The following is a 27,981-nucleotide window of genomic DNA, read 5'->3' as shown; positions in this document are numbered from 1 at the left end:
AAAACGAGCGATCTCCTGCGCGCGCGCAGTCGCACACTGTGCAAGCGCGCAGGAGATCACTCCTATATATATATATATATATATATATATATATATATATATATATATATATATAACCAAAATATCTTGACTTCTTTGGTTTAACGATATTTTAGAGGCCCAATAGCAGCCCATCAATGGAGCCCATGACCACCCACAGATAAAAGCCTGGAGCTGCTTCTCGTGGACTCTCGCCCAACTACGTTCGACGGCGAACTCGAACGAATCGGCGAATGGGGAAGAAAGGGAAGGATCCCGATCAGGAGACCGGCGCCGTCCAATCTCTCTCCTCCTCCGCCGCCGCCGCCAACCCGTTAAGGAGCAATTCCTACGGGGAGGCCCCCGTCGACCCGCCTGCGCCGGCGCAGGAGTTAGGGTTTGCGGAGCTGTCGTTGGGCCGCGAAGAGAGCGCCGGGGGATCCTCGCATGCCAGGAAGAGAAAATTTGACGAGGTAAATTTGACGCCCGCATCGGTTCCCGAGAAAAGGGAGAAGGTAAATTTGACGCCCGCATCGGTTCCCGAGAAAAGGGTGAAGCTTGGTGATGGTCCCGAGGTCGAGTGTTCCAGGAAGAAGAGAAAGAAGAGGAAAAGGGCCGAGATTGAGGAACAGTATGCGAAGCGGAAGTACGGTAATGAGGAGGATTCTTCTGAAGGGGAGAGGACTGCCGTAGTTGGGAAGAAGAGGAAAGCGGCGTATTTGAAGTCATCGCAGTTGGTGGAATCGAAGGAACCGTTTGATGATGAGAGCGAGCTCGTGAGGACGGTTTTCGTGGGCAATTTGCCATTGAAGGAGACCACTCAAAAGGCTCTGCTGAAGGAATTCGCAAAGTACGGGGAGATCGACTCTATCAGGATTAGATCAGTACCGATCATTGATGTGAGTATTTGAAACCTTGAATCGTGGCTTCTTTCCTTTCCTTTTGACACGAATCTCATTCTTCACTGTTCTCTTTTCTTGATCAGAGCAACGCAACCACAAAAGCTGCAATTTTGGAGGGCAAAGTTAATGGTGTTATTCATAGGTCAGTGATTTGTTTGAACAATTTACTACTGATTAGATATCTTGCATTAGATTTCCCTGTACTCTTCTTAAATTCTTTTCCATGTTTTTCATCACATCATTGTCGACCATTATTAATTAAGCTGCTTTCTAGTGCTTGTTGCTATTCTGTTGCTATTTCAAGTTAAGATGAAATAATTCGGAGTTAGGCTTGACACATATATCATTTGTTACCAAACAGATATCTTGAAAGCTTAATCAGTGGTCTACTGTGATAATTTACATTTGGCTTGTACATTACAAAAATAGTTCTAATCCAGAATTAAAACCTGTGGTTGTATTCTTGAGATATTTGTTATTGTGTAGGTGAAGTATTTTTCAAGCATTCTTCGTTGTGATTCAGACAACTCAATGCAATTTGAATTGCGATTTTGTAACGGGCTTGCCAAGAGGAAATCATGCATTTATTTTTCCAGTACATTCCTAATGTTTGGTGTTTTACTATTTAATGTGTGACCATTTTTTTTCTTCTTATATGACAGTGTGCATGCATATATTGTTTTTAAAGATGAGCAATCAGCTAAGGCTGCATTATCTCATAATATGACATTAGTAAGTTCTTTTCTTGTTTCAAATTCTGACCAAAAACAGGAAAGAAAGATGATCACGAGTTGTAGTTCTTTATGTTTCTCATCAGAAATGTGCCATAGTTTATTGACATTTAACCTAAGATACCTATGCTTGCTTTTAGTTTCGCGGGAACCATGTTCGTGTTGATATGGCTTGCCCACCACATAAGAAGCTAAAAGGAGAGGCTCCACTGTATGAAAGAAAGAGGACTGTTTTTGTGGGTAACCTTCCCTTTGATGTGAAGGTGTGATTATCTTTATGCTTGGCAAAAGGGGATTGATGTTTGATTCTATTTTTTGGGGTTTTCTATAATTATCTACTGTTTTATGCTTACAGGATGAAGAGCTTTACCATTTGTTTTATAGCTCTGGTGAATCAACAACATCCAATGTGGAAGCTGTGCGAGTTGTTAGGGATCCTTATACGAGCTTGGGGAAGGGAATTGCATATGTCTTGTTTCGATCACGGGTATGCTTGACTAGTCTTCATCCCCGTTAGATCTACATATTCGATTATGGCTTAGTTGTTTTTGTTATAGTATGTTATGGAGTTTGAGTGTGATGCCAAAATGCCTCTCTTTTCCAGTCTTTACTCGATGCAGTAACAAAAAATGAGTTCAGTGATCATATTCATTGCAAATTATGCAGGATGCTGTTGGTTCGGTTGTTTCAAAAAAGGACTGGAAGATGAGAGATCACATTCTTACCGTACGCCGTGCAAAATCATTGGATGCTACATCAGCAAGTGTTGCACCGTCAAAAAGGAAGGGCCGTGAGCAAGAGAGGGATGGAGAATCAGACGAGATGGCTCCTAAAACCAAACAACCTCCGGTTGTCGTCCGAAAGGTGAAGGAACTCCTGAAGAAACGAAAACAGGAGAACCGCACCCCGGAGGCTAATCACGCGAAAAAGAAAGCGAGAAGACATCATGTTTAGAAATTACTTGTTTCAATTGTACTTTATTATCTTGGCAAATCTCTTCAATTATGTTTTTACTGTCATTCTTCTTTTTTCTCACTGGAAAGAAAAATATAAAATCAGTTTTACTGTAAATTAACTTTTCCAATTTTAGGGATTTATGAATCATTTTATTTACTATCTCATTCCATTTCATGTTCTTCTCATTCAGTGATACGAGTTCAAAGGTCTCTTTCATACAGATAAGACTCTTGGCATCCCTTTGTTGCCTGGTATTCTAACAAATCAACACCATGATTTAACATTACCTCAAGAAAATGGATAATTAAGAACATGGAGACAGTTTAAGGCTCATTCGAGAAAACGATATCTGATTACTATATGCAAATTTAGAAAGAAAAAAGTAGCTCAAGGTGATATGATTTGCATCCTTAAGTATATGCTATACATGATTCAATAGGGAGTGAGTTCAGCAGCATGAACAACAATCGCTTGACATACCTAATGCTTTAGGATAGTAAATCCAGCAAAGGGCTTCCCTCTTTTGCGAGAATAAACAAACCCCCATCGCCTCTTGAGATTCTAAAATCGTGATCGAGGTACGTTATCAGAAGCCATGACGCAGCTCCGTTTCCAGGCAGTGGAACTTTGAGAGGTGGCTGGCCAGAGATGGAACGAGTTATGTTTGCAGCGGCCTCTTGTATGGGGTTCAGTGTCTGTTGAACAGGTTTCAGGTCAATCTTCTGGCCAAATATATCTACTGTTTCTGGTAAGTCCAATGATGATGATATCTCTGGAGGCTGAAAGACTCCTTCCTTGAACTGAACCTGTGTAGACACAAATGCTTAAATGCTTCTTTCTTGAAACTTGAAGAATAGAACCTATTGGGTGTGCCGACATGTTCAAATGTTGGTTACTGATTGAGAAATTAAAACCTTGCTGTGTTGTCTTTGGCGAGATCAATTACTTCAGTGATGTGTTTCTAGAAGTCATTAATGTGCACAAAGAGTGGCCAATGAAAGGCAGATGAAATCAATTTTCTTATCCATCTATTTAGCCTTGGCAATCAACAAATCTAAAGCTAGAAATCACTTTTGAACATCACGAGATTACCTCTCTCTAGCTAGAGAAAACTGAAACGAGAAAAGAGGGAATTTGAGGTCCTTTCAGAGAATACAGCATAAGAAATTACTTTTGATCTAATAGAAGATACCTGTACTCTGGATGAAGTTTGAACCTCAAAAGATGCAGTAGCACTGAAAGAGAAGGTGGCAAATGGGCTGGAGAGAGTTGTGGCATTTACGATTTCAAGTGTCTTACTGTCAATAACTTGAGATATCGTTTTTACTTTCAACAAGGGTGTTGCTCCAACTGCTAAAAGAGGTAAAAGCTCCGAAAATGCTGTATACCTGAAGAAAACACAACCAGTAATTAGCTCAAAACAATCAGTAACGTAATAAGGCACAAGTCACTTCTTTTTTGGCTAATGGTTCAGAAACCTAATAGTCAATTAATTTTCTAGAAAAACTTAAGAATTGTATAAGAACCAAGGGTATCGGTATCAGGTATATGTTGTAATAAGCATATTTCACAAAATTACAATGGAAGCATTATGCATCAGGATGAATTCCATCATCACTTTCAGCAAAGATTCACTTTCTTCAACTACAGAATCTGCAATCTACCTATCTACATTCAAGCTTGAGATCTGAACATTAATATTTTCATGGTTTTTCTACCCTATATAGCATGAGTCTGTCACTTTATCTCCTATTATAAGCAACAAAAGTCATGTGTGCTAACTATTTAAGATTCCTCACCCATATCATGTAATTAATATTCGTAGCAAGGTTCTAGGATTATGAAAACAAGTAGTGACGGGAAACTAAATGATACGGTGAATAAGATAGGGCCCCCGAAGTTGGGGTTGAAGTCAAGAAGGTTAGCTGATGTAGCGGTCAAAGTCAAGAAGGGATCAACACTCAGAGCTAGGCCGAGCACTCTAGCTGATCGGATCTTTTATCCGATCAAATTTCGAGTCCTCCCAATTCGATTGAAGTCCGAGTCCTCTTGGTTCGATGGGGAACTGAGTCCTCCTAACTCGATAGGAAACTGAGTCCTCCTGGCTCGATGGGGAACCAAGTCCTCCTGGCTCCATGGAGAACCGAGTCCTCTCAACCTGATCAGAGCTTCCAGACATATGGCCACTGGACTCTTGTCCGATCGGATGTCGAGTCCCCGCCCTCGGTCTAACTTGAGCGTCGAAGTGTCTGCGCTAGGACCCCTCCCTGGCCCGATCATTGAAGTTTTCTTCCTCCTTCATTCTTCTTTGACACGCAGGCTTGATCGCGGCACCAGGTCCCTCCTGCTCAATCTTCTCACGGTCAACCTCGACGTCACCTAGCCAACACACCATCTTCCCCGATTTTAGATAGGATCAAATTTGGTGTCGTTTGAGGGAAGATGACGCGCTGGCTAGGTGATGTCAAGGTTGACCGCAAGAAGACTCCGAGCACGAGAGACCGAGTGTCGCGATCAAGCCTGCGTGTCAAAGAATAATGGAAAAAGAAAATGTCAGTGACCAGGCCAAGGAGGGGTCACCGACACAGGCACTCCGATGCTCAACTCGATTAAAGTCCGAATCCTCCTTGTTCGATAGGAAACCGAGTGCTCCTGGGTCAATGGGGAACCGAGTCCTCCTGGCTCCATAGAGAACCGAATCCTCTCGGCCTGATCGAAGCAACTAGACATACGACCCAATTGGACTCGTCTGATAGGATGTCAAGTCCTAGAGATGGTCAACCTTCTGCAGCCAACTCAACCTGTCCAAGGGCAATGTCTGATCGAACAACAAATAAGACTCGGTCAACCCATCGTTGAAGTGTTATGATTAGTAATTTCTCAGCCCAACGACCCAATATTCCTTTTTGACGTTTTTGCGTAACCATTGTCAAAGAATCAAAGGAATATTCTTTGCGCAACTCGTACGATGGAAGCTTCCATCCTGAAAAAGTAGAGGTGACGAGCTTAATTTAGGAAAGACTGCGGTGTGTCAGATTGGTTGGTCCTATTTTAGAAATATATTGATATTCGTGCAGCGAGAAAGCAGCAATATACAAGGGGTCTCCACCTACATGCACAGGTAAACTTCACTATCAGAGTTCACTGTTCATCATGCGCCAGGACCCCTCCCTGGACCAATCATTGAAGTTTTCTTCCTCCTTCATTCTTCTTTGACACGCAGGCTTGATTGTGGCACCAGGTCCCTTCTGTTCAATCTTCTCACGGTCAACCTCGATGTCACCTTGCCAGCACACCATCTTCCCCGATTTCAAACAGGATTAAATTTGACGTTGTCTGCGGGAAGATGACGCGCTGGCTAGGTGACGTCAAGGTTGACCGCAAGAAGAATCCGAGCATGAGAGACTGGGTGCCGCAATCAAGCCTACGTGTTAAAGAATAATGGAGAAAGAAAATGTCAGTGACCAGGCCAGGGAGGGGTCCTTGGCACAGGCACTCCGACGCTCAAGTCTGGAATTAAACCTCCAACCAGATGGTTGAAGGAGACAGGGAACCGGCTTATAACTCGGCACTAAGGCTCAAGGATCTGCTATTAAACCTCCGACCGGATGGTCGAAGGACACGGGAAAACCGTCTTATAACTCGACACTAAAGCTCAAGAATCTGGAATTGAACCTCCGACCGGATGGTCGAAGGATACAGGGAAATCCACTTATAACTCGACACTAAGGTTCGAGAGTCTGGAATTGAACCTTCGACCGGATAGTCGAACGGCATGGGAAAATCCACCTCAAGAATTTGGAATTGAACCTCTGACCGGATGGTTGAAGGTCACAGGGAAACTCACTTATAACTCGACGCTAAGGCACGAGAGTCTGGAATTGAACTTCCGACCGGATGGTCAAAGGGCACAGGGAAATCCGTTTATAACTCAACGTTAAGGCACGAGAGTCTAGAATTGAACGTCTGACTGGATGGTTGAAGGGCACGAGGGAACACGTTTATAACTTAGCGCATAGGCCCAAAAGCTTGGAATTAAACCTCCAACTGGATAGTCGAAGGGCACAGGGAAACTCACTTATAACTCGGCGCTAAGGCTCGAGAGTCTGGAATTGAACCTCCGACAAAATGATCGAAGGGTACGGGGAAATCCGCTTATAACTCGACACTAAGGCTCGAGAATATGGAATTAAACCTCCAACTAGATGATAGAATGGCACGGGGAAACCCACTTATAACTTAGTGCCTAGGCCCAAAAGTCTAGAATTAAACGTCCAATCGAATGGTCGAACGGCACGGGACAACCCCCTTATAACTCGGCACTAAGGCTCGAGAGTTTAGAATTGAACCTCTGATCGGATGGTCGAAGGGCATGGGGAAACTCGCTTATAACTTGACACTAAGGCTTAAGAGTTTGGAATTGAATCTCCGACTAGATGGTCGAAGGGTACAGGGAAACTCGCTAATAACTCGACACTAAGGCTCAAAAGTCTGGAATTGAACCTTCACCCGAATGGTCAAAGGGCACGGGGAAACCCGCTTATAACTCGATGCTAAGGCATAGAAGTATGGAATTAAACCTCTAACTGGATGGTCGAAAGACACGAAAAACCCCGCTTATAACTTGCTGCCCAGGCCAAAGAGTCTGGAAATGAACCTCTGACCGAATGGTCGAAGGGCACAGGGAAACCTGATTATAACTCGACACTAAGGCTCGAGAGTCTGGAATTGAACCTCCTGGATGGTCGAAGGGCACGGGGAAATCCGCTTATAATTCAGCACTAAGGCTCAAGAGTCTGGAATTAAACCTTCGACCGGATGGTCAAAGGGCACGGGAAAATCCACTTATAACTCGGCACTAAAACTCGAGAGTCTAGAATTTTTGTCTTCTGAACTGAGTTTGCCTGATTTTCATTAAGCGTGAATACTCAAAAGAATATATAAATGCATTACAAGCATACTCTTAGGCCCGATAGGGTTGCAGATAATTTACACTCCACGGCCGATCTAAATTCTTTCCTTCAGCATTTTGGAGACAGTAGGAGCTCGAGGCGAGCTTTTGCACTACCTTGTATGGTCCACCCCATTGCAGCTCTAGCTTACAAATATCTCCCATCGGCTTGATCTGCTTCCAAACTAGGTCGTCCACCTGAAAAAATCTTGAGATGACCCTCCGATTATAGTTTTGCTTTATCCATTGACGATACGCCATTAGTCAGGTGACTGCTTTATCTCTGACCTCATCCACTAGATCGAGCTCCAGAATTGTCTTCCTCGTACAATTACCTCCGATCGGACTCCCAGCCAATTTCAATCGGGCCAACTGCTTCTCCGCCATAAACGAGCCCTCCCGAGGGGTACTGCGATATGCCCATAACACACTAGGCAGTTCATCAACCCAACTCCCTTCGACATAATCCAACTTGGTTTTGAGGCCTCTGATGATCTCCCTGTTGGTGACTTCTATTTGGTCATTGCTTTGAGGATACGCCACGGGAGTACAAGGCTGCAAGATACCATAACTCGAGCACCACTCCGGATTTTACGACCCTAGAATTGTCTTCCATTGTCTGAGACGAGCTTGTGAGGAATTCTGTACCGGCATATGATATTCTGCCACATGAACTTAATAACCATCCGCTCGGTTATCTTTGCCAGAGCCTCGGCTTTCACCTATTTGGAAAAATAAACCACGACCACCGAAATTTTTTCTGAGTCGGTGCTATCGAGAAGGGCCCCACGATATCCATTCCCCACTGATCGAAGGGGCACAAAACAATCGAGGTTTTCAAAAGCTCTATGGGGCGATGTGGGTTGTTTTGGTGCTTTTGACACTACAAACAAGTAGCTTCCAATTTGGTCGAGTTGGCTTGCAGAGGCGAGTGACCGATCACCTATGTGATCCCCGTAGGAGCCTTGGTGAACTTCTTGCAGAATGTACTATTTATCTTCCAGACCAATACACTTAAGCAAGAGATGAGAGAAAGCCCTCTTGTATAAATGATCTCCCACCAATGTAAACCGAACGACCTTTTCTTGATCATACGTGCTTGTTCCGAGTCGACAGGTAAACTCCCTTGTTAGAGGAACGAAATCAACAGCGCTCTCTAGTCACCTTGTAATTCTAGCTAGACTTGCCACTCAATATGGGCTATTAACAGTGCTTGCTCCACTGGCATGTCCAATGTCTGAGGGACCAAGGCCCCAGCCAACTTGACCAACTCATCTGCTTTCTAGTTTTCCACTCGGGGGATATTTTGCAAGGTCACCTCCTGGAACCCTTTCTTCAATTTCTCAAAGGCTTCTACGTACAACTTTAACCGCTCGCTGTTGATCTCAAATTTGTCCGCCAACTGTTGAGTCATCAATTAGAAATCCAAATGAATTAAGACTCGGGCGGCCCCCACGTGCTTCGCGACTTGCAGTCCGGGTATCAATGCTTCATACTCTACTTCATTGTTTGTGGCTCGGCAATCAAGCTGAATGAATAACTGTAGCCTATCTTCATGGGGTGATACCATAAGGATTCCGACCCCGCTGCCTTGTCGGGTGGACGATCCATCCACGTAGATCTTCCACGTTTCCTCCGGCCCCAGGTTTTATATCTCCGTCATGAAGTCCGCCAATGCTTGAGATTTGATCGTCGTTCGAGGTTGATATTGTATATCATACTTAGTTCCGTGATCCACTTGATCAGCCTCCCCAAGACCTCTAAGTTCATGAATACTCTACCCAGAGTGCTATTAGTTAATACTATAATGGGGTGAGAAAGAAAGTATGGACGTAATCTCCGAACGGCTAAGACTAGCTCAAACATTAATTTTTCAAGAGCGGTGCAGCGACATTCGGCATCTTTCAATAAATGACTTAAGAAGTATACTAGTTGCTGCTCATTGCCCTCCTACCTCACTAAGACTGATTTGATTGCTCCTTCAATGGTGGACAAGTATACCCACAACGGCTCACCGGCTATGGGTTTCGCGAGTACAGACAAAGTAGACAAATAATCCTTAAGTTCCTCCAGCGCTCTGTCACACTTGGCATCCCATTGGAACTTGGCGGCTCGGCGAAATACTTTGAAAAATGGTAGGCTCCGATTGGACGATCTCGAGATGAACTAAGATAGAGCTGTGATTTGTCCGGTCAATTGTTATGCTTCCTTAATGTTGTGTGGGGGAGTCATGTCCCGAGAGCTTGCACTTTGTTTGGGTTGGTCTCGATCCCCTACTCTGTCACTATGTACCCAAGGAAACGACCGCTCTTTGCTCCAAATAAGCACTTGTTGGGGTTGAGTTTGAGTCCATACTCCCTCAATGTTCAGCACGTCTCATCTATGTCTACGCACAGATCAATGTCTCGGAGGGACTCGATCAGAATGTCTTTCACGTACACCTCCATATTTTTTCGTATCTTCTTCTAGAATACTTTGTTCATAAGTCATTGATAAGTAGCACCTATATTTTTAATCCGAACAACATAACATTATAATAATAGGTTCCTTCTGCAGTGATGAATCTAACTTTCTCTTGGTCTTCTTTGGCCAATAGGACTTGGTGATAACCCTGATACACGTTCAGCATGCATATCAGCTCACAGCCAGAAGTCGATTCCACCACTTGATCAATGCGCGACAAGGGGTAATAATCCTTTAGGCACGCTTTGTTCAAGTCTTGAAAATCCACGCAGACGTGCCTTTTATTCCCTGATTTGGACACCAGCACTAAATTGACTAACCAACTCGGGAACTGTACTTCTCGGATGTGTCTTGTCTCGAGCAATTTGTCCACCTCCACTCGAATGATCTTGTTCTGCTCGGCTCTGAAATCTCTCTTTCTTTACTTGACTGGTCGAGCGTCCGGAAAGACATGGAGCATGTGTTCCATAACGACTGGTAATATGTTTGTGATTTCCTAGGTCGTCCAAACGAACACATCATTATTGCGCGTTAAACATGCGGCCAGCTCTGCCTTGAATTCTGAGGTCAAGTCGATTGCTATCTGAATGGTAGCTTCCGATCGGCCCGGATGGATCTGCACTTCTTTTTCTTCGTAAAGCAACGTCGATGGCACTTCATGTATTGCATTGACCTCCATTCGCTAGACCTTGAGTGTTGTACGAGCTTCGATTTTGATAACATCCACATAGCACTTACGTGCTACCAGTTGATCCCCCTTCACCTCCACTACTAAGTCATCGACGGGAAACTTGATCTTCTAGCAGAAGGTTGAGATAACCGCTCAGAACTCGTGCCACACCGGTCAAACTAAAATCACGTTATAGGCCTAAGGCGCGTCCACCACTATGAAGGTTGACCGACGAATCCTCATCAAGGGCTCCTCCCCAAGAGAGATACTCAATCTAATCTGTGATATGTCCAATCGGCTGCACTTCATTGTCGATGAATCCGTACAAGGACATTGTCATGGGCTGCAACTCACTCCTCTTTGTCCACAGTTGCTCGAATGCCTTCTTGAAGATGACATTGACGGAACTTACTGTGTCCACAAAAGTTCGATGGATGATGTAATTAGCTATAACGGCCTTGATGATCAAGGTGTCATCATAGGATACTTCCACCCCTTTAAGTCCTTGAAGCTAAAACTGATTTCAAGCCCTCGTGTTTGCTCTTGGCTGCATCCAATGGCGTGTATCTCTAGTCGGCAGACATGTGACTTTTTGGACCAGTTGAAATCTTCGTCGGTCGGCCCCTTGCTATCATGCCTATGTCACCCCGAGCGACATTGCTGTCGGTTTTCTTCTTGTTAGGTCGATTGACGTGGAGGCTCTACAAGGGCTTGTGTCGGGGCTCGGTTGTCTCGTTGTTGGGGTTCCGATCAGCATTCCCAAGGCCCTACTCTGGGGTCCATTCAGTCATTGATAGCGTCGATTATGTGGAGACGGCGATCGTTGGCGGAACCCTTAGTTGGCCGCTTGGTGCATCCCTTGGTTGTATATATAACACTCATGAGTGTTGTGAGTTCTCATCCGATGGTAAGTGCCAACAACTGGACCCATTGGCGGGGCTCAAGGAACGGAGTCCAAGCGGCTTCCACATGTTGGACCGTGCTTGGCTTCTGCTAGTAAGGATGTGGGGGATGACCCGATCGAGGTACTTTGTGTAGCAGAGGAGGGAGAGGAGCTCAACGCTTTGAGGCAGTGACAAGAGCAGGCACGACTACTTCTTTCTTTCGAGCGGACTGAGCTTCCTCCATGTTAATGTACTTGGTCGCCCTTCCTAGCAGGTGATCGAAATCCCCGAGGGCTTCTTTATAAGGGACCGGAAGAAGTCCCCATCTGTGAGCCCATGGAAGAAGGCATTCACCAATATCTCTAGAGTAGCTAAGGGAACGTCCATGGCTACTTGGTTGAATTGCATGATGTATACCATCAATGCCTCCTTCGGTCCTTGCTTGAGAGCGAATAAACTCAGTGTGGTTTTATGGTACCAACAACTAATGGCGAAGTGGTGGAGGAACGCCTTTCAGAAATCCTTGAAGCTATATATGGGATCAACTGGAAGTCGATTAAGCCATCTTTGCACGGATCCCAAGAGAGTAGTCAAGTGCCAAGTATTGATGGAGGATGGCTGCATTTTCGAACTTAAGTAGGTGGTCCTCCAGGTCGATCGCGCCTGTACTCTCCAATTGCAAGAGGTTGGAAATGGGGCGGCAATTTATCCTCTAATATTTCTAGGTAGAACAACATACTCGATCGTTCGAGGGAGCCACGGAGGACTAGAGCCTTCCCTTTCCACGGATCCCAAGCGGGTGCGTCTCTCGAGGATGATCCTTGGGACCTCTCTGTGCGGCCCATGTCATCGAAAGGCATGCAAAACAACGCCCTGTGGTATGCGATCGGAGATAGGGCACGGGAGAAAATCGATCGGCTGTACAGGTACCTGATTGAAACCAGTTGGAGGAGGGACCGGGGGAAATTCCATCGGTCCTTCTGCCCTAGTTCTCCGCTCGGTGTGAGGTCCTGTCACCGAGAATGTTGGGTCGTTCGGCAAAGGGTGTCCAACAGCTTGTTATTGCTGTGTTATCTTCTATGCTTTGGCGGCCGCAAGCAAATCCAAGTCTTCTTGCGATAAGGTAACTGTTGTGAAAAAGGAGGAAGTTTTAGAAACGGGCGAAGTTTCCACAGACGACGCCAAATGTGATCCTATCTAAAATCGAGAAAAATGGCGAGGTGGCATTGAAGTTGATCGCGAGAAGACTTCGAGCAAGAGGAACCTGGTGTCGCGATCAAGCCTATGTGTCAAAGAAAAAGGAGGAAGAAAGCGTTAGTGACCAGGTAGGGTGGGGTCCTCGGCACAAGCACTCCGACACTCAAATTAGACGGAGGAGAAAATAAAGAACATGGATGATGAACTGTAAACTCTGAAAGCAGCTTACCTGCGCCTTTAGGTGGAGAACCCTTATATATTGTTGTTTTCTCTCTGCACGAATATCAATGTATTTCTAAAATATGACCAATCAATCTGACACACCGCAGTCTTTCCTAAATTAGGCCAGTCACCTCTGCATATACAATATGGAAGCTTCCACCGTACAGGCCACACAAGGAATATTCAATTGATTCTCTAACAACGGTTAGACAAAATGCCAAAAAGGAATATTGGGTCATTGGACTGAGAAGCTACTAATCATAACACTTCAATGGTGGGTTGACCGGTGGGTTGACCGAGTCTTATCTATTGTCCGGTCGGACATTGCCCTTGGACTGGTTGAGTCAGTTGCGGAAGGTTGACCATCTCGGGGACTCGGCATTCGATCGGACAAGAGTCTAATCGGGTCGTATGTCTAGAAGCTCCGATTAGACCGAGAGGACTCGGTTCTCCATTGAGCCACGAAGACTCGGTTCCCCATCGAGCCAGGAGGACTCGGTACCCCATCGAGCTAGGAGGACTCGGTTCTCCATTGAGCTAAGAGGACTTGGTTCCCCATCAAGTCAAGAGAACTCGGTTCCCCATCGAGCCAGGAGAACTTGACCCCTCCTTGACTTTGACTGCCACATCAGCTCGCCTTCTTGACTTTGGCCCCAACTTTGGGAGTCCTACCTTATTCATTGTATCACTAAACGTCAGTTTATTAGTTATTATCAGCATTTATACTAATCTGGTTATTGATAATGTTCATAAGTTTGTCTTTAGAAACTCACTTATCCAAGAGGAACCTATTAGATAATGCCACAACATAGATGTCAAAAGATAAAGAATCATCAATCAGCAAACATACAGCTGCTCAGTTTCTTGATACATAGAAACATATTTTACATAGCCATGATTTTGCAAGCTACCGACTTTATGATGATGTTATTCGTATATCTGAATGCAATGATCTTCCTTGAGCAATGCATTCGAATAAAAGTGCATAATAAAGCTCAGAAAACTTCACATTGCCAAAATCTGCAAGCTACTGACACTAGGATAATGTTGTATTCATATATTTGAATGCAATGATCTTCCTTTAGCAACGTATTCGAGTAAAAGTGCATAACAAAACTTAGATCACTTCACATTGCCAAAATCCGCTAGCTACTTACACTAGAATAATGTTGTATTCATATATTATGCAATGATCTTCCTTGAGCAATGTATTCGAATAATTAGATCGATCCAAGAAAAAGAAGGGGATGAATTTCGAGGGACTCACAATAAAATCCAATTTCCATCAAGAAGCTCCGGTGCCTCAGTCGGAGCCTTAGTGGGATTGGCGGCCTCGAGCTGGTTGACCAACTCCAAGATCTCGGCTCTATCTTCAAGCGTTGCTCTGAGCCCCAATTCCATGCCGTACAACGAGTCCACAAGGCACCGCTTTAAGTCCCCGAGCTTATCATCCTCCGGCACAGGGGTTCCATTCCCCGACAGAAAGCCTGCTTCCGCGCCCCATTCGTCCTCATCCCTAGAAGGATCCGCCGGATACGGCGCCTCCACCTCGGGCTCCGCCTTCTCTCCCCACTCGTCGGTGGTGCCTACCGCAGCGTCCTTCGGGGGCCCCGGTTCGGCGCCCCACTCGTCCTCGTCCACGGGAGGATCCGGGGCAGAAGGCCGCTCGGCTTCAGGTTCCGTCTTTTCCCCCCATTCGTCGGGGATTCGGGGATCCCGGCCTTTTCCCGCTCGGGTGGAGACAGAGGAGGGCCGACGAATTTGTGCGGAGGCGGAGAGAGAAACAAAGGAGAGGGTCGGTCGGAAGAGGAAAGGGAGTAGGCGAAGGGAGCCGCCAGAGTTCGGAGAGGCCGCGGCTGAGGAGGAGAGCGATAGCAGCGAGGAAGGCAGGAGCGCCGCCATTTGCGTCGGGACAAGCCGGAGCGGGAGATATGCTGTTAAAGCAATGGCTGCGGCGCTGTGCTCTGCAAGTTGTAGAAATCACCTGTATCAGCAAGGACACGGTTCTATTCAAATGATGATTTGATCGATCTTTATGTGTGGGCGCTCATATAGAATACACTTGAGGTGGTGTTTCGTGTACATTTGGAATCAGGAGAGCGGATTATTGGGCTGGGCTACGCAGGCGAATATTTCACAGCCACGAACGAATTGGATCCGTAGTGTAGATTTTGGATCCACTAATTTATTAAAATAATTATTAATAAATATTATCGAACACTCCATTTAAATTTATTTAATTTTTTAAAAAAATAATTGGTGAGTATATTTGTTTGTTATATAATAAATAATAGGAATTTGTTTTGCAAAGAGATAAAGTTGAAGGGGTAAAAATGATATTTTATGTTCCCCCTTTTGCGCGAGTTTTCTCCACATAAATAAATGGCCGCTGGATTCCTGTTTTGCCCTCTGCCGCTCCCTCCTCCGCCTCCTGCTCTACCGTGCATTGCTGCCTCACTCCCACCCTCTCCGCTGGGGTCAGCCAATTGGATCGCTCCACCCAGCTTTCTCCGCGTGGTTTGTCGGCTCCTGATCTCTCTTTCAGCTCGGAATCTGCGGCCGACGGCGTTTTCTTCCGTGTGGTGATCGCTTGCCATCTTGTAAGGGTTTCGAATGTGTTTCACTACAAAAACCTTACTCTTGGCAGCCACTGATCTCGTTTGATACAGGTTTCGCTTATCTAGTAGAGTTTTCTCAGTGCATGGTTGATTTTTCTTTGGCAGTTTGGAGTTGAGAACGAGTTAGGGTTTTGGAGTGAGATCTGACCGGAATTGAGTGACTTTTTTTTTTGGCTGTTGACTACTGAAAATTGATAGCGACTTGAAAATTCTTCTTCACTTCTTTTCTTCAAGGCAAAGTTTTTCTCTTTTGATGTTCTTGAGTGATGGTTTGAGAGAGAAGTGGAGAAGAGGAATAGGAAAACGAGCGTGTGACTACTGACAGGTTGAAGGTGGATCTCTGTTAGAAGATGGGTGGAAGCGAGACCGATAGCAAGGGGCCAAAAACATCGACTGCGCAGGTTCCGTATTTTGCTCTTGTGGTTGTATATTGTTGGGCGCTCTTGTCCGAATCTACAGTTATCTTTAACTTTTTTTTAAGTTTTTTTTTTTGTTTTCTTTCTTCAGGAGCAGCCACGAGCTACCAGCTCCAGCCCCACTGCAGCAGCCTACACGGATTGGTCTGGATTTCAGGTGATTGTGGAAATTATTGTCTGAATTGTGTTCTGTTTTTGAGCTTCTACAAGAAATCTTGTGTGTGGTCTTCAGATGCAATCCCGCCCTTTGTAATAATTTTTGTGTGTGTGTGTAATTTGAATAGGCATACTCACCGATTCCTCCACCTGGCTTCTTCCATGCCCCAGTGGTGTCAAGTCCCCAAGCTCATCCTTATATGTGGGGACCTCAGGTGACATTTAGTTGCCAGTTAGCTCGTGTTTCTTTCCATGTTTCTAGCGTTCAGATGTATAGGGGGTAATTTGACTTAAAAGTGGAATCCATTTTGTCGATAAATTCATACTTTGTTTGGTCCATTTGAGGTAGATATGTTGGCTTAAATAAATTGTTGCATTGGCCTAACATGAATAATCTTATAGGAGTGTTGATCAGCTATGATCATCTAGCTTGGAGGTGCTTCATTGCTGCACTCATTCAAATTTCAGATGATGAATTGAGTACCACATGTTGGATCAAAATTTTCTTTTTTTTGATGCCGTCTAATTTAGATGAACAGAGAGGATAATATTCTGAATTTTATTAAGATTGGCATGTGCCGTATTCATAATTATGTATGTCTAGAGCAAGTTTCTTGCATAATTTTACATTCTTATATGATCTCTTTCCTTGTTGACTTCTGTACATGTCTGTTTGATTTCCTTCAAATTTAACCCTGAGCTATTAGTCAAAGGCTAAACTTTTAGGTTCCTTAAATAGCCCCTTTTTATTTTTTTAGATAAAATGAATGATTATGGACGTATAGAGATGGTGATAATTTGTAGTATATAGTTGACTTTCTCTGTCACACTGGTCAATTGTATTGATAATTCTCATTCGCTTCTTGTAGCACCTTATGCCACCTTATGGTACACCACCACCACCATTTGTGATGTATCCTCATGGAATATATGCACATCCATCCATCCCACCGGTATGTCTATTAAGGCATCAGAAAATAAGTAATATTTTCAAGAGGGAAAGAAAACTTGCTTTCTCCATCTATGGCTCTACTAATTTTCTGTTCGACACTAAAATATGTCCAGGGTTCACATCCAATCAGCCCCTATGGTATACCTTCTCCGAATGTAAATGCTGAAGTTTGTGTGAGTTCCTAGCTTATACAACAGTTAAATTGTCTTCTGAAAGCTAGTGAGGATAGAGACTCATGTGCCTCATGTTTTTGCATCTCACAGGGAAATATGCCTCCTAGCACTGAAGGAGATGCAAAGACATCTGAGGGAAAGGAAAAGAAACCCTTTAGACGATCAAAGGGAAGTCTTGGAAGTTTGAATATGATAACAGGAAAAAGCAATACTGACATCGATAAGCCATCAGGAGCGCCTAATGGAATCTTATCTTATAGGTAACAAAATCTTCTAATGATTGTATCATCATGATTCTTGGTTCATCAAGTATATTATGCCTTTTAGTTTGGATAATCCTAATTTCAATTTCATGCTGCAGTAATGATAGTGGAAGTGAAGATTCAAGTGAAGGGAGTGATGCTAATTCTCAGAACGTGAGTTATTCCTCCTCTATTGCTTGCTAAATGTTTGTGGAAGTGAACATAAGTGTTGCACTATAAGGTTTCATGTTAGCTATCATATATTGGAATGTTGATGATTCTTGGGATTTGTCTAGCGCCACTGTTGACACTTCCTATATTCATTTATAGAAATTTGTTTTTGCAGTAGTGCTGATCAATATTGGTGTCTTTGCGACTTGCTATCTTTGTTATTGTACTGATCTTAACATCTTCCCAAACAATGCTTAAATTCTTTTGGACTGATGGGCATGTATTATTTGCTACCTCATTGCACTTAACCTTAGCTATGTTAAGAATTTCATGGTGAATAATGTTGCATGCCCAATTTCCACATGTTAAAGTTCGAGTAACAGAAGGGGAGCCTTGGCGCAATGGTAAAGTTGCTGCCATGTGACCAAAAGGTCACGGGTTCGAATCCTGAAACAGCCACTTGCAAAAAGCAGGGTAAGACTGCGTACAATGGATCCTTCCCCGGGACTCCGCATGGCGGAAGCTTCGTGCATCGGGCTGATTTTTTTTTTTTTTTTTTTTTTAAGTTCGAGTAACAGGTAAATGTAGTTTCAACATTATTTCTATATGCAATGGAACTTTGTAGTCTTAAATGATGAATGTTCCTGAAGTAGTTAGGAAAAGACTAGAAACAGTATTTTTCTTATCAGAAGTTGTTTTTCTTCTCTTTCATCATTTTAAAACCAATCCTTTAGCAGATCAGTGCTTTTTGTGGAATCTTCCAAGTTCAAGTTTTAACAAGTCAAAGTCACTTTTAAGGACTTCTTAATATGCCAAAATTGTGAAAAATTCCCATTTATCTATCCCATTACATATATCACTTGTTTAGATGAAATCTTTATATGTAGTTTTTTCTCTAGGATTTAACATAGGATCAGCACTAGGATTGGAGAATGAGCCACTTGCACCATAAGACGGGGCTCACACTTTGCTTTGTTCATAGGTATGGCGAAGGTAGCACAATCTTATGACCTAGGAGCAACATTCACTTGCTTTGAAAAAATATATTGCAGTTTTAGTAATGAATGGAAAATAGAATTCATTGAAGCTATCTAGTGATGAGGATGCTTTCTACTTCTTGTTAGAAGCTATAACCTGTTGCTTTTCTTCTTTTTTTCCACAATTTGTTCAGTTACCACTTGATTTTGTACATGAATATGATATTCCTTCAATATCAGAAGTTGACATGTATTCTTTCTCTCGTATCAGCTTGCTAAGTTTTTTGCTGATTGTGCACAATAGATTCTTTAAACTAAGTATTGGTAGATCATGCATTAACGTCGTGATAAAATTCTATAGGACTCAGAACCAAAGACAGTTGGCAGACAGAAGACTCTGGATGGTAGGCATCAATTTAAACAACATGCATAGTTATATTGACCTGTACGTTGGATGAAATTTATCTTATTGCAGAGACGACTACGAATGGCACAACTGCCACAGGTATTACACCATCACATGCGATGTCACATCAGACAATGCCATTAATGCCTATGCTAGCAGCTGGAGTACCTGGAGTTGTTGCTGGTCCTACTACAAACTTGAATATTGGAATGGATTACTGGGTTACTCCAGCTTCATCTGCATTCCCTCCAGCTGGGACGGTTCCTACTGCACCAGCCACAGGAACAACAGTGTCTGGCACACTTGTTGGAGCAAGTGAAAAGGTTCCATCAGAGATATGGCTTCAGGTTTTTTCTCAGCTTACCTTATTTTTGGCTTTATTTTATTATTTTCGTTAACTGTAAATTCAGCATTTAGGTTTTTATACCACTAAAAGTTTTTTAATCCATCCGTTCAGTCTCCAAGATTATTGCTTATTTTCCATTCAATGTCACACCATGTAGGTTTCACATAAGTAACCGAGAAAGCATTCCATGTCAAATAAAATAAGATTGATCTTTTTTAATTTATGTTACTTACTATTCAATATACTGTAACCATCAGAGAAAATAGGAAACTATTCATTCCATGTTTTTCAATTATACCTGATTTCACAGTTTGTGTTTAGAAACTGATTTTATTAGTTGTGTTATGAATTAAGGATGAAAGAGAACTAAAAAGGCAGAGACGGAAACAGTCAAACAGGGAATCAGCACGTCGTTCTAGGTTGCGCAAGCAGGTTTAATACATCTACCTAAAATTGAATAGACTTCTACAAGATAAATATGTGGGTAATTATTGATTTCAAATTGTTTTCCTATATAGGCAGAGTACGAAGAAGTGGCTCAGCGTGTGGAGGTTCTGAAAGAGGAGAATACGGCTCTTAGAGCAGAATTAGACAACTTTAAGAAAGAATATGATGAACTTCTCGCCCAAAATGCTTCTCTTAAGGTATATATATATATATATATATATATATATTTTTTTTTTTTTTTTTTTTTTTTTTTTTTTTGCTTCCTCATGCTCACTCAATTCAAGTTGGATTGCTGATATATATCTTTACAGGAGAGAATGCAAGGAAAAATGAAAGTATCAGCCTCAGAAATTGATAATAACCAGCAAGACGATAACACACAGATTGACTTAGATTCTGATCCGCAAGCAGGGAAATCAGACAGTAAGCAGCTGGGTGATCACTAACATCACAGCTGCTTCAATAACATATCGACCAAACACAACGCTAACTAATCCACGACAACTTCTCCAACTCTTAGCATAGTAGCAAATCTGATGTGGTTACTTATTTTTGGCCATTGCATCGTCAGTGCGGTCTACACGGGGTGTTGTCTCGACTGATTTTTTAGCAGTTAAGGCAAAGCCATGTAGTTTTCCTTATACCTAATAAGACTGATTGTGTGAGTGATAATGCACTGAATCTGTTTAACATATTCAATATTGTACAATACTCAGAGTAGAATTACTACCAGCTCCTAATTAACTTGATTCATGCATTGTATTAAGTGTAACCTTTTTCTCAAAGGAATGGTTTATATAAAATAGTTCATGACTAGTTCTTTTTTAGTGTGCACATAAGCAGTTATTTTGTCGAGTGGATGCAGATTGCAGTCTTCGAAGTTGACATTTCCTCGTTGAAAGTTAGGAAACTGCTGACTTACTTTTTTGTTTTTTTATTGGTTCTCGCTTTTTCTCTCTGTGGCTGCAGCAAAGATTTAACGTGCAGTAGAAGAATGGTAGTGTTGAATTGACGTTAGATTGATTGGACGCACCTTACTTGTCCCTTCAGTGCGTTTGGTGAAGGAGCATCAATTAATTTTCATCTAACTTTATTTATTCAGCATTAAATAGAGTTTATGAATAATAAATCTGGGTGTTTTAATAATTAATTTTCGATGAAGTACAAAATAAAATTTATGTTAAAATAATTTTAATATTTTTTAATTATTTTTTATATAAAAAATATATACTGCTACATTATTTTTTAATTTCACATCTTATGATGGATAATCACGAGTAAAAAAATTTTTATAAATATTTTGGATTAATGACGTTAAAAAATATACATTTTTAAGTCTTTTTTATTAAGATCAAGTGTAATATTATTCTTTTAATTGTTACAAGAGAATTTGTTACAATAGTTTATTGTTGTTAGATTTTCGAGTGTCGTCTTGCACTATTGCATAGACCTAGTATACCCTTATCAGTTTTAATTTATAGATCTGGATATTAATTTATACGTATATATTTATTATATTATATATATAATTCATGTGCGTGATAACTAATTATATTTATAGTTACACTTGTAAAAACGCTCCATGGAAAGTGAAATAGATCAAAAGTTTTTCTGAATTATCAAATCTGTGAAATGGATCAAGTGAATTTCAGTTTCGTATTAGTAATAAAGCATCATTGAATGTGCTTACATAAATTCTAGGATGTATTATAATGATATCTATATTACGATAATACAATTTATAGTATTATAAAGTTTGGATAGTATTTTGACCTTTTAACTATCAAAAGAAAAAGGAAAAGTAACAATAATAGAAAAGTTTAAGAGAGGAAATTAGTATTTCCAAGATTAATAGGGGTGAAGTTCGGACATTTAAATTATTAAAACAATAATAATAATAATAATAATAATAATAATAATTAAATCCAAAGCCCAATTGAGTACGTCAATGCATAGAATTGAAATTTAATGAAGGTACAAATGATGCTTATCAGTCTGAGTAGAGTTGAACATAGTACAAAATAATTTGATGATTAGTTATATATTCTGTAATTTATTTTTCTTGGTATAATTGATGGACAGACTGAAAATGTTGGGGGAGTGTAATTAGATATTTACATGTGAGGAAAAATCACTATATAATATAATATATAAAGTAATATGATTACTGAAGTAGGAGTCAGGATGGCCGAGTGGTCTAAGGCGCCAGACTCAAGTTCTGGTTCTCGTGAGAGAGCGTGGGTTCAAATCCCACTTCTGACATGATGTATATCTCTTTTTCTCTTAATTTGTAACAATATCAAAGATGCCAGAAAAACTTTTGTTAAAAATAAAATAAAATTCATAATTCCAGGAGAGTTTTTCTCGTATATATTATATTTTAGCAAACAATATGTTTAAAAATTATTTCATATTTAGGCATTTTTTAAAAATATAAAATAAATTTGATATACTTATGATATATATAAGTAGAGTATAATTGTATAAAGATTATATATATATATATATTTTCTACTCAGCCCTATGATCTTGAGTAAATTAATTATGTGTTTAGTTTTTATGTCAAGAAAAAATGTATTCTTATTTCTTATATTTAAATTATTCTTTGCTCTAATTTTTTAAATACATATTGATTTATCTAATTATCTTTATTTTTTTATTAAAAAAATTAAAATAAGATATAATTCCTCTTAAATATAGTACATTTAAATTAAAATTTAATATATTTTCTATCAAATTAAATATTTTTTTCCATTTAACCAATGGATTTGGACTTTTTTATTTTAAAATAGGATAACTACATAAATGGATGTGCATTAGGAAATTGGAAGGAAGTTAAATGCAAGAAAAGTTTACATGTAAATAGTAAAGAATATTTTTGTTTTCTGACGTTGAAACTGAGAACAAAGTTGAATTTGCAGGATTTAGGATAATTTAACCTTAAAATAAAGTGATGTTTATAAAATCTAATATAAAAATTAAAGAAAGATTCGGCCTTTTTTTTTTTTTTTATTTGCAGAGCATCAGGCTTTCCACTGAGGTTTGAGAACCCAGCCATGATTAGTCGTCCGATCGATTGAGCGAGTGACTTAATGATCTGTCGTCGTCCTATGCAGATTCTTTGCAGTGCAGATGGGGCTTGAGATGGAGGGCATCATGCACCAACTGGGAAGAAGCTTTTTGCAGAACTGAATTGTCAAAGCACATGAACTCAAGCGAGAAGAAGCTGAAGCTGAAGCTGATGCTGCTGATGATGATGAAATGACAATTGAAGGAGAAAAGCAAGCCAATCCAATCCAAGAGAGAGAGGCTTCTTTTTCTTTTTTCACAGTGCCACAGTGCTTCTTGCTTCACGCTTCACTTCCCTTCTTTTCTCTTCTCTTCTCTTCTCCTGGCATAAATATAACATTTATCCAACAGCTGCTTAATGGCCACAGTGCTTTCCATGTTCCTCACACTTCACATCAGCCAAAGAAGACCATAAGTTAATTATTGGAGGAGACACTGGAACTATTTCTCTGCTTTTTATCATATGATCTGAAATTCCAACCTCACAGCATTATATTAATAATAATGAGAAAGGAGGAGATGAGTGTTCTTACTTCTTGCACTAATTAACCAGAGAATTTAATTCTAGGAATTAATTAAACAAGTGAAAGAGTTCTTCAATATGTTTTATGAAGCTCTTCTTTAATTAGTACAAGAGTTAACAAAGAACTAAGCAAGATCCTAATCATCAACCTCCAATGCAAATGCATGCATTTGTTAGGGTGAGGGTTTGTTTCACCTTAAGCAATATAATTATGAAAAAGTTACATATAATTTAAAAAAATTAGGTGGTAATTAAGTTGTTGCACCTTAAGCAATTGCACGTGTGGGTTAATTAAATTGCACCAATCTTTTTCCCTTCACTATTTTACTGAAGTTTGAGTACGTCCAAAGGAGACAAAAAGTATCACTGATTTTATTTGTCCATGACAAGTCAGGTACACATCCAACTCAACCACATTTAAATGGTTTTTTCCTTTTATTTATTTTAAATAAAAAAAGGAGGGGAAAAATAATTTTAAAAAAAATATTAATTGATGCCCTACTTTATCATTAATTTTCTTAGATTTTAAAAATTATAAAAAAAATTTAAAAAATAGTTGGGGTGTTTTTAGAAAAAATGTATTTTTTACTATTTTTTTTTAAAAAAAAATCTCCAAGTTCACATGATTGTAGTCACGTGAGCTTATTCACGAGTAGCCCCATTATCTTATCCTCTCCGATTGATCCACCTTTATGTCTATTGTTACCCCTTTGCTTTCTCGTCTCTTTTCTCTTCCTTTTTGCGTGTTGTTAGTTCCTCGTGCAAGTTTTACTTCTTACTTAGCATAACATTTAAGAAATTTTCACTTGAGGTTTATTTTTCATAATTTCTTCATAAATTTTGATAATATTATCCATAAACATTCACACGAGTACTAAATTTTCAAACACAACTACAATAAGATAGATTTCATTTGAAACCCCCATTTAACAAATGCTTAATTTGTGAACAAACTTCGTCAAACTCATTTCAAATTTCATTATACTAATTGTACGAATCATCTAGAAGGCAGCTCGTCTCTATAATACCGTTGTCATTTTAGACTTAAATTTAACATAAATATAGAAGAGGAAGAAGAAGAGAAAGATGAAGAGAAGGAAGAGATAGAGGAATAAGTAAGAGAGAGAAAAGAAGGAGAAGAAAAGTGTGAAACCTTATCACGCACAAATTTTAAGGCATTCCTAGTCACATCCACAGAGCATGCATGTTGTACTTGGTGCAACTGTTTAGGGTTTCTGTTCCTCAGCTTTCTGTCCCATCCCAAAATATTCCAAACCCCAAAAACAATTGTTAGGCCTCAATTCCTCCCTATCTCAACTCCTTTAACCCTCTCTCATCTCATCTCATCTCATAATCTTCATTCTGTTTCTGTTAAACAACCAAAAGTCACAAACTCCAAGGATACCAAATCACAAAAACCAAAAAGAAAAAGTATATAGAGAAAAAGTTTTATCTACTGAATTAATTAAGTTCAGTAATTCTTAGTGTTCTTAGTACACACCTTTTTGTTCAGATCAGTATTTCTTATTGCTCAGTTCAAGTCCAGAGCTTCTGACCAGTCAAACATGTCCATTAAGCTCTTGTCCCCCCTTGAATTCCCTTCGATGTCTAAGGTTCGGCTCGTTAGGCCGACCCCCTTGAACCCTGCCAATTCATCGGCCGTCTGATTGTTGGTGGTTAGGTCGAAGTCGACTTCTTCTTCGGCCGCTCGGTCCATCGTTGCCTTGTGTTCGGTCGACTCAATGTGTAGTGCTTCTTGCTTTACGCATTCGACCGGTTCTTCTAGGGTTGGTTTAGGGTGGTTCTTGGGGGCATGGCATCGAGTTGATCCTGCAAAGGCATTGCGATGAGTCGGCCAAGGGTGGTTGTGCTCAGAGGTGTAGGTGATGACCAACATGTTAGGGTCCGTTCGGCTGCGCTCTACTTGCTTCCTTGCCGAGCATCCTTTGGAACTACTACACCTGTAGTAACCCCTATTTTTTGCAAAAAATAATTCAATTTTTGTTTCATAATTAACAGAAGAAGAAGAAGAATAAATTAAGATCATTAAACATGTCAAACCATTGTTAACTTATTCAGTTTAATTATTAACTTCTACATTGCTTGTACTTGACAATAATTAATTAGTATAAAAACAAAGATGATTAAATTAACAAGATTTAATTTTCTTTGTTCTTCACTTTCTATATATATATATATATATATATATATATATATATATATATATATATATATATATAAAACCTTTTACCTTGGATAAGGAGAACCCTTGATAGGTTTTTGGCCATACTTTCTCCAAGCCCATAGATCAGAAGGAACAACCTCACCGCTTGGTCGCCCGGTCGCTGCCACTATTGGTGCCGGAATGCAAACCACCCTCTTGGCCTGACTTTTTCTGAACAAGCATACAAACAAAAACACGAACACAAACACAAAGTATACTTAACTTAGAACAACATATCTATAGATCACTAAAAGAGTATTATTGGATGCTATAATTTGGCAACAAATTTATAAACTCGAGATGAAAAAGAGAAATGAGATCCATCAATTAAGCAAGAAAGGAAGTAACCCTAACTACCTCCATTTCAATGTGCTTAAACCTAGCTAGCTAGTAATTAGCTTCAACAACTATGAAATGTATATGTGATCGATCGAAGAGATTAAACTTGACAAGAAGCAATTAATGATCCATAAGATATTGATGTCGATCGAGAATAAGTATGACCTTCTTTTGATCCCTTGAGCCATAGGAGAGGAGATCTCAAGTAGTCCACCGCCGTGATCCACTGGAGCACCAGCCATGACCACCACCGGCAGCGGCTGCTGTGACGGCCTTCCGGGAGAGATCTGTAGAACCCTCAGCAAGTCATCACAAGGCCTGTTCAAGCTATCTTGCTCTCCCCCAACATCCAAGAACTCGAGAGGCAGGTGAACAAGATTAGGATCTTCAACACCGAGGCTTCTCGACAAAGGGAAACCCATCTCCTCCTCCGCGGTGGCCGCCGGTTCCAACTGGCTGCCGCTTCGGCTGCCTGATCGGACGACATCCTCAAGCTCTCCGCTGTTGCTCTCCACCCTTGGCCAGAAGAAGTCACACATGACTATGTGGAAAGAAGAACTCCTTTGGACTCAAGGAGACTGATCAAGTTGTATTATTATATGTAGAAGAAGCTGACTTCCTCTAAATACTAAATAGAGAGAAAGAGAGAAAAAAATAAACAATTAATTAATAATTAATCATCCTTGTGGATTTAGCATTTGTTTTATCAGGTTGAGGGATTTCCAACAGGATCCATGTTCCCTCTTTACTTAGCTGATTGGTGGAAGGATAAACTACAATTTACTGAGGATATATATTTCGATTAAACCTTCATTTTTTGATGATGCTCTAGTTTGATGCATTCATTAATTAGTTAGTTAGCTACTGGCTAATCTTTGTCTGTCTCTAATTAAGCTTGTGGTGTTTGGATTAATTCTTGTTGATAATAGATAGTTTCTTTAATTAGTTGTTAATAGGGGCATTAAGTTTCATGTGGCATTGTATTGGTGTTTTGGCAATATTATATAGGACATCGTCCCTTCTTGAATGAAATAGTGTTTTGTATTATTTTGATTTCGATTGAATTGTCAAATCAAATGATTTACGGAACCCTAAATTTCTTGTCTAAAAAATGCTTCCTTTTTTCTCTATAACATGCATATAGCCATTCAATTTGTCATATATGTGTCTCAAAAATGAACAACACATCCATGTACATGTTTACTCACTTAGTCTAATACCGTTATCGAGTTTAATCGCTAAATTCACCTTGTCATACTTTGCCATGAGTTAGAAACATACGACTTTGATGGCTATAAAAGGGGGGCAAGTGCTAACTTGTTCGATAGGTCTATTCTAACTGATCGGGCTAAACTTTGCTCATGACCTTAATTTACTCTTTCTATCAAATTTTTAAACCCTAACTAGCCCTAAAGTAGACCAACACTCTTGTGGGTCTTCAACTCCATTGTGTTTTTTGAAAAACAATTTTCTATTTCTTTTAAAACAAATTAAAAACCCTTTCTCCTCGTTTTTTAAGTAAAAAAATTGTTGACTGTATATAAAATTGTGAATAGAAGCAGCAGCAGGAAATTATAATTGCAGTCATCCGCACTGTGCCCACGTATTGTAGCAACTCACTGTACTAATTAAGTTTCCTTACAACTTTTGGTGGACCTCAATTCAATATCTGGTTTCTTTTAGGGCATGTCTATTAATAAGTCCATGAACTTTTGGGTGGGAAAGGAGTCGATTTTAGTACTAGATTAAGTAAAAAAAATTATATAAAGAATTTTTTTTTGATTGGACTAGAATCCATGACAGTTCTATATAAGATCATCTTTATATATCCCATGGTAAAAGGTGATTCATCCATCTTTAATGTCTCTATCAATCTGTCCCAAAAATAACATAAATGAGGTAAATCATGGTAACTAAGGAGGTAAGT

General features: G+C 40.5%; 4 protein-coding genes and 1 non-coding gene across 8 annotated transcripts; 3 read left to right on the top strand and 2 right to left on the bottom strand.

The window, feature by feature from the left end:
• Nucleotides 1-233: 233 nt before the first annotated feature.
• On the top strand, nucleotides 234-2,767 carry LOC121984948 (nucleolar protein 12-like). The gene is made up of 6 exons (XM_042538139.1): nucleotides 234-917; nucleotides 1,004-1,062; nucleotides 1,583-1,652; nucleotides 1,792-1,914; nucleotides 2,007-2,138; nucleotides 2,318-2,767. Exons 1-6 carry the CDS (start codon nucleotides 273-275, stop codon nucleotides 2,603-2,605), a joined length of 1,317 nt encoding a protein of 438 aa, XP_042394073.1. The 5' UTR covers nucleotides 234-272; the 3' UTR covers nucleotides 2,606-2,767.
• A 171-nt stretch (nucleotides 2,768-2,938) lies between these two features.
• LOC121984947 (probable plastid-lipid-associated protein 3, chloroplastic) lies at nucleotides 2,939-14,995 on the bottom strand. The gene is made up of 3 exons (XM_042538138.1): nucleotides 14,263-14,995; nucleotides 3,801-3,996; nucleotides 2,939-3,414 (listed from the first exon to the last, which is right to left on the bottom strand). Exons 1-3 carry the CDS (start codon nucleotides 14,895-14,897, stop codon nucleotides 3,097-3,099), a joined length of 1,149 nt encoding a protein of 382 aa, XP_042394072.1. The 5' UTR covers nucleotides 14,898-14,995; the 3' UTR covers nucleotides 2,939-3,096.
• Nucleotides 14,996-15,390: 395 nt separating this feature from the next.
• Nucleotides 15,391-20,726, top strand: LOC121984946 (bZIP transcription factor 1-B-like). Of its 3 annotated transcripts, none has more exons than XM_042538136.1 (13): nucleotides 15,391-15,595; nucleotides 15,719-16,014; nucleotides 16,121-16,186; nucleotides 16,314-16,400; nucleotides 17,055-17,138; nucleotides 17,251-17,310; nucleotides 17,401-17,570; nucleotides 17,672-17,726; nucleotides 19,062-19,104; nucleotides 19,176-19,453; nucleotides 19,807-19,884; nucleotides 19,971-20,096; nucleotides 20,211-20,726. In XM_042538136.1, exons 2-13 carry the CDS (start codon nucleotides 15,964-15,966, stop codon nucleotides 20,343-20,345), a joined length of 1,233 nt encoding a protein of 410 aa, XP_042394070.1. In that variant the 5' UTR covers nucleotides 15,391-15,595; nucleotides 15,719-15,963; the 3' UTR covers nucleotides 20,346-20,726. The 3 variants fall into 3 exon arrangements, with proteins under 3 accessions (XP_042394070.1, XP_042394071.1, XP_042394069.1); XM_042538137.1 differs by having other exon boundaries at nucleotides 15,391-16,014; nucleotides 19,176-19,205; nucleotides 19,266-19,453; XM_042538135.1 differs by having other exon boundaries at nucleotides 15,391-16,014.
• A 1,351-nt stretch (nucleotides 20,727-22,077) lies between these two features.
• Nucleotides 22,078-22,161, top strand: TRNAL-CAA. Its single transcript has one exon. It is a non-coding gene; the product is annotated as a tRNA-Leu (tRNA).
• A 2,318-nt stretch (nucleotides 22,162-24,479) lies between these two features.
• LOC121984945 (WRKY transcription factor 22-like) lies at nucleotides 24,480-26,651 on the bottom strand. Of its 2 annotated transcripts, none has more exons than XR_006113026.1 (3): nucleotides 25,743-26,620; nucleotides 24,993-25,464; nucleotides 24,480-24,859 (listed from the first exon to the last, which is right to left on the bottom strand). XR_006113026.1 is itself a non-coding variant. In XM_042538134.1 (3 exons), the coding sequence occupies exons 1-3, from the start codon at nucleotides 26,591-26,593 to the stop codon at nucleotides 25,023-25,025; spliced, it is 960 nt and encodes a 319-aa protein (XP_042394068.1). In that variant the 5' UTR covers nucleotides 26,594-26,651; the 3' UTR covers nucleotides 24,928-25,022. The 2 variants fall into 2 exon arrangements, 1 of the variants encoding a protein (XP_042394068.1); XM_042538134.1 differs by lacking the exon at nucleotides 24,480-24,859 and having other exon boundaries at nucleotides 24,928-25,464; nucleotides 25,743-25,886; nucleotides 26,220-26,651.
• Nucleotides 26,652-27,981: the final 1,330 nt, after the last annotated feature.

The sequence above is a fragment of the Zingiber officinale genome, chromosome 5B (assembly GCF_018446385.1).
Source record: "Zingiber officinale cultivar Zhangliang chromosome 5B, Zo_v1.1, whole genome shotgun sequence".
Lineage (NCBI taxonomy): Eukaryota > Viridiplantae > Streptophyta > Magnoliopsida > Zingiberales > Zingiberaceae > Zingiber > Zingiber officinale.
Note: the sequence above shows the minus strand (reverse complement) of the source record. Positions and strands in the feature narration are given on the sequence as shown.